This window comes from Temnothorax curvispinosus, unplaced genomic scaffold (genome assembly GCF_003070985.1).
Source record: "Temnothorax curvispinosus isolate PA1 unplaced genomic scaffold, ASM307098v1 QBEX01009619.1, whole genome shotgun sequence".
NCBI lineage: Eukaryota > Metazoa > Arthropoda > Insecta > Hymenoptera > Formicidae > Temnothorax > Temnothorax curvispinosus.
In genome coordinates, this window is record NW_020219399.1 from 1,396 (window position 1) to 6,714 (window position 5,319).

Below are 5,319 nucleotides of genomic sequence, written 5' to 3' on the forward strand. Positions count from 1 at the left end.
TAAATAAATTTACTGCAATATCTTCATATATTTTCCCATGGGATGTTGCTTTTGATGTGAAAGACCTTGGATTTAAAATTGATTGAGCTAAAGTCTCACCGCCTTTTTTACTTAATTTTTCATTGCAACAAGCATAAAAATTACTCGCTGTTATTCTATGACACCTATATTCATGCCATGCTTTATTATTACTTTGGCCACGAGTTTCTTGTTCTATTTCTTGTACTTGTTCTTCAGAAACATCTAGTAGATAAAGAGATTTAAGCAAGGAATTTTTGGCATTGTACGTTGAATAGCAATGATCCCACTCTATTGCATATGGATTCGCAGGTTCTAAGATCATTTTAATTGACATCGAGTTTTTATATCCACGAGCAATAAATAAATTTCTGTAATAGTTTTTGTACCATATTGCATAGCTTTATTATCTAAATTATACTCTGGGATTAGTGTTCTTCGTTGAAAAAGCTTTACTTTCATCGGTGATCCAGTGTATTTCTTTGTTGGCTGGTGAAAAGTTTGCAAATTTTTCTGTTGATGTCTGTTCTAAGATTACTGTCCTGTTCAAGCATACATCATTCATAGCCAGTAATAATACTGTCACATGCTTACAGTGGGCGGTTTTTGAATGCCCGACTGTACATTCACAGCTGGTTTCTTGAATTTCTCCATCAAAACTAATACTGGCATTAACTTCATATTGTACATGCTTTCGCATTTCAGCCCTGCATTGCCCTTTTACAAAATATATATTATCTGTAATAATATAATTGTTTACTAATGTTATTATGTCACTTCAAGCTTTTTAAAATGAAAATTTGAGTAAAATTAAAAATTGATAATATTGTGATAAATAATTACCAGGAACACAATATCGGATGTACGTTAAATATCCATTATTATATAAACCTACAGCTGAACCCATATTTTTTTGAAACCTGCAAAATATAAATATTAATATAACATCTTGAATATTATTCTATTTTATATTGAAATTTATTATATATTATATATTATATATTGCATAAAAACTTGTGTAAACCTTTGCAAAAAGGCATGTAGATGATTCATGGTAAAAGCAGGTACAGGACTAGATGCATTGATATCTTTGTAACTTGAAGCTGGTGGAGTCTCTATACAATCTTCCGTTTTCAGGATTGGCTCATAACCAAAATTATTATTTTTATCATAATATATTAATCTAAAAAGTTATAAAAATATATTAATCTAAAAATTAATCTAAATACAACTTACTGTTAAATGATTAAAGCACACATTTTGTAATCTGCCCATATATACAATTATATACTAACCTGTCCACTAACTCTTTTTTCTTTCCATATAATATTGCACCTCTTTCTCGCAGCAGCTCCTTCAATTTTTTAATACTTAATTTACCGTAATAATCTTCTTTCGACATTTTTGTTGAATCGAAGTAGCCGCGAAGTATCACAGATAGGCTCACGCATACACCAACACATGCATGTATATTGAGTTAGTGTTGGTGACTCCGCCATGACAGGACTAGACGCCATGGCGCCATCTGCCCCGAGTTTTACACCAAACATTCCTAATTCAGACGTGTACAAAGAGCAAATATATTATATAGAGCATTATAGAAATACTTGTGTTTTCCTGTCCACCTCGCCACGCATACAGTCGCCGTTATCGAATAGCCTACAGGTTATGGGTCCAGGGCACGATTCCCCTGCGTGAAGAACGAAGCACGAAAACATCTAAAGTCGAACGTGTAACGCGAAGTGTGTGAGACGCCGGCGAAGAGCATCGAGAAGACGAAAAGCATTTAGAAGAATCTAGAAGATTAGAGGGTAAGTAAATAATATTCCTCGTTGCTGACGAGCAAAACGAGAGAATTCTCAGCAAATAAGAACGTTCGTTCGATAAATGCTGTTAGAAGGAGATAGATGTTTTTGCCTTCTTCTTGAGAGATAGAAATAGAGGCAACAGTGACAATAAGAGAATTAGAGATAGATGTATAAAGAGATAGATGTGTGAGATAGAAAGAGATAGATGTGTGAGATAGAAAGAGATAGATATATGCCGCTTGGTAACAAGCTGGCGGGAAAAGCGATGTGCCTGTGCAAGTCCGATCGTGAACGGCGAGAGTCATTTTTTTTTGGCGCGCGAAAGTCCGATCGTGAAAAGTGAGTCATTATTTTGGCGCGAGGGATGCGTTGCCGGGCACGCGCTGACGCATGATCGATTGGAAAAACATAGCATCGATGCGACGCCATAACACATATATATATATATATATACAGGCATGTGTATGGAATAAATTTTCAAAATCGACATGTATCGGGTCGGTAATTGAGCATGACTAGCTGTGCGGTGTAGCTTGATTACTGTACAGGGAGGGCGCGTAAATTTGTATGGGCCCCGTGCGCGTGCGTGATCAACCCGAGCTCCCATAGATCTTTTCAGCAGTGCTGGAGATCGCAACGGACAGTGGTGTGCGCGTGCGGATAGCCCTGCAGAGGCGCGTGGTTTTCTCGCTTTGGGGTTATTGTGAATTGTAGTGCGTTCTATATAGCCTCATAAGCATTAAATTTTTATCGCTGAAAGAGATCTAGTGATAGAAATTGTAAATTATTATCGGTCAATATGAATGTTGGTTTATCTTGTCAAAAGAGGAATGCTAATGTTCAATTGATATTTGAATCCCGATTTAGATGGAAGAAGAAAAAACGAAAAATCTTCCGATGAATGAGGAAGAAAACCAAGATTCACTGGTTGACTACGATAGTGACAGCAGCGTGGTCACAGTGGTAGAGAAAGAAAGAGGTAGCAATAAAACGATGAGTAAAGATGAAGGTAAGAGAGTATTTTTTTTAAATAAAACAATCAAGAAGGATAATATACTTGTGTATTCAGAGATAGAGTAATTTAAAAACTTTGTTTAGAAGAAAAAGAGAACAAGAAGGAGACTGAAGCAAAGGGTGCAATCCCGAAACGCGGCAAACCAAAGATAATAGAAAACATAGATGTAAATAGAGAATGGGCTGAAAATCGTCCTGTACTACCTATAGGGACAAAGATGCTTTACGAGAAACAAGAAAAGATGGTTGAGAAAATGGACTCGGTATTAAAGATGTTGGATAAGGTTATGACCCAAGCAACTTCCATGATGGAAAATATGGTAGAAGTCGCCCACGTAAATTTAGAGAAAGAGAAACTAAAGATTAGACGTTTAGAGGTAAATAAACAGAATACGCAAAGTAAAGTAGAAAACAATATACAAACGGTTAAAGAATCAGAAGTAGAGCCTAAAAAGAAAAAGTTAGATGAAACAGTCTGTTCAGTCGAGAAAAATAGAAGTTTAGAGACAATTAAGAGTGCTTTAAAGGTAGAATTAAACAGTCAAGGTTGCATATTAGAAGAGAATATAAGCTAACGCAAAAATCCAACTTTGATCTTTGGATGGATTATTTAAAATCCGAATTAATGAATAACGAGTTATTAGATGTAATAGATTCAAACATTGATAGTCCAGAAAATCTTTCCGAATTAAAAGTTGCTAAGAGAAAAAGTCTAGTTAGAGATATAATAATCAATCATTTAGATGAAAATTATCATAAAAAGATTTTACATGAGAAAGATCCAAAAGAAATTTTGAAGAAATTAAGAGGTTATAAAAAGAGTGAAGTAAACGTTACTCATGCATCGGTACGAACTAAACTCTATCAAATTAAAATGAGAAAAGACGAAAAAGTAAGTGATTTTTGCGAACGCTTTAATTCAATAATTAGAGAATATGAATCATGCGAAGATGCGGTACCTCTCACAGAACAAGAAATGAGATCTGCATTGTATCAAGCTGTGTCAATTAATGTGCCGAAACTGAGGAATGTAGATTTAATTAGAAGACAAACTAATCTTAAAGAAATGAATGTAGATGAAATAAAATCTTTCATGATGCAGTTAGAGGCAGAGACTAAGAGTGAAGTTAGAGAGAAGCTAGAGAAACCAGAAGTTAGAGTGCAGAGGGCTACCGCAGAAGAGCACAAAGAAATAAAGTGCTACCGATGCAACAAATTGGGTCACATGGCGAAGGACTGCCCACTAGCGGGATCAGAGGCCTGGTTCTGTTATTACTGCCAGGAGATTAGAGGACACAAGGGTGATAGCTGTCCTAATGCCGGAGCCCAGACGAACAGATTTAGAGGAAAAAGGTATACAAATAAAACCGTTAATAAAAATATAAAGAAAAAGAGTAGATTTGCGCAAAGAGGAACAAAAAGAGTAGATAATAAAGGGAAAGTAACCAAAATACAACCAGCCAAGAAAACTATACCATCGCAAACAGCAATTGAAGGAAAACCAAAAGAAGGTAAATTATGCATGGCTAAAGTAATAGAAGATAGAGATAGTTCAAAAGAATTAGTCAATTTTATTGTAGATTTGAGTGCAACAGATCACATTGTGAATAAGAATATAATTTTATCAAACTTTGAAAAATGTAATAATAGAGTTATTAAATGCGCGAATAAGAATGAGCTTGCAGACATTTCAATAGATGGTAAAGGAGATCTTTTGTTGTTAACAAATGAGAAAGAAAAGAAAGTAATTAAATTAACAAATGTAATTGCAACGAAGGAAGTATCCGAAAATTTACTATCTTAAGAAAGCTGGCTGATGCAGGGTTCAGTATTTATTTAGATGATAAAGTATTTAAAGTTCACAATAAACTAACAAATAAAATTGTTTTCGAAGGAATTTATGAGAAACCAAATTGGATTATGCAATTTGAGGTTAAAAACAATAATATAGAGGACAATGAAAGTATAGAATGTGCTGTGTATAGATGTAGAGCAGAAATTGTTCCACATTGTGAGTTTCCTGAACAATCGCAAGCAAACATTCAGACCAGTGAATTATCGATTTCGGAGGGAGAATTAGACGAAAAAGACAATGTTGGCTCTGCGATTGGGAGGAAGAATGAAGGAGAACTCACAAATGTGAACGAAAATATAGAACACAATAATGCTGAACTCGATCAAGTTATTAAGTTAGAAGATATACAAACATTAGAGAATATAGAAGAAATGTGTGAAAGCTCAGTAATTGAAAAAGTAAAGAAATTAGAGAAAATAAATGAGGCGATGTTATGGCATGTTAGATTAGGTCATGCGTCGTTAAACTATTTAAGACAGCTACAAAAAGTAGAAAAGAGATTAGAGACAGTTAAGTTTGATAACTCCATATTAGAGTGTGAAGTCTGTATAATGGCAAAGATGGCAAAATTGCCGTTTAAAGAAAACAGAAATAGAGCACAGAGACCACTACAAGTGATACATA

General features: G+C 34.7%; 1 protein-coding gene across 1 annotated transcript; it reads left to right on the top strand.

Annotated features, from left to right (window-relative positions):
• Positions 1-1,810: 1,810 nt before the first annotated feature.
• On the top strand, positions 1,811-3,423 carry LOC112459198. The gene is made up of 3 exons (XM_025023214.1): positions 1,811-1,829; positions 2,694-2,835; positions 2,925-3,423. Exons 2-3 carry the CDS (start codon positions 2,694-2,696, stop codon positions 3,413-3,415), a joined length of 633 nt encoding a protein of 210 aa, XP_024878982.1. The 5' UTR covers positions 1,811-1,829; the 3' UTR covers positions 3,416-3,423.
• The last annotated feature ends 1,896 nt before the right edge of the window (positions 3,424-5,319 follow it).

Coding starts and splice junctions, on each gene's coding strand:
- LOC112459198 (XM_025023214.1), top strand. CDS start 2,694: ATGGAAGAAGAAAAAACGAAAAATCTTCCGATGAATGAGGAAGAAAAC. Junction 2,836..2,924: donor AACGATGAGTAAAGATGAAG/GTAAGAGAGTAT, acceptor AACTTTGTTTAG/AAGAAAAAGAGAACAAGAAG.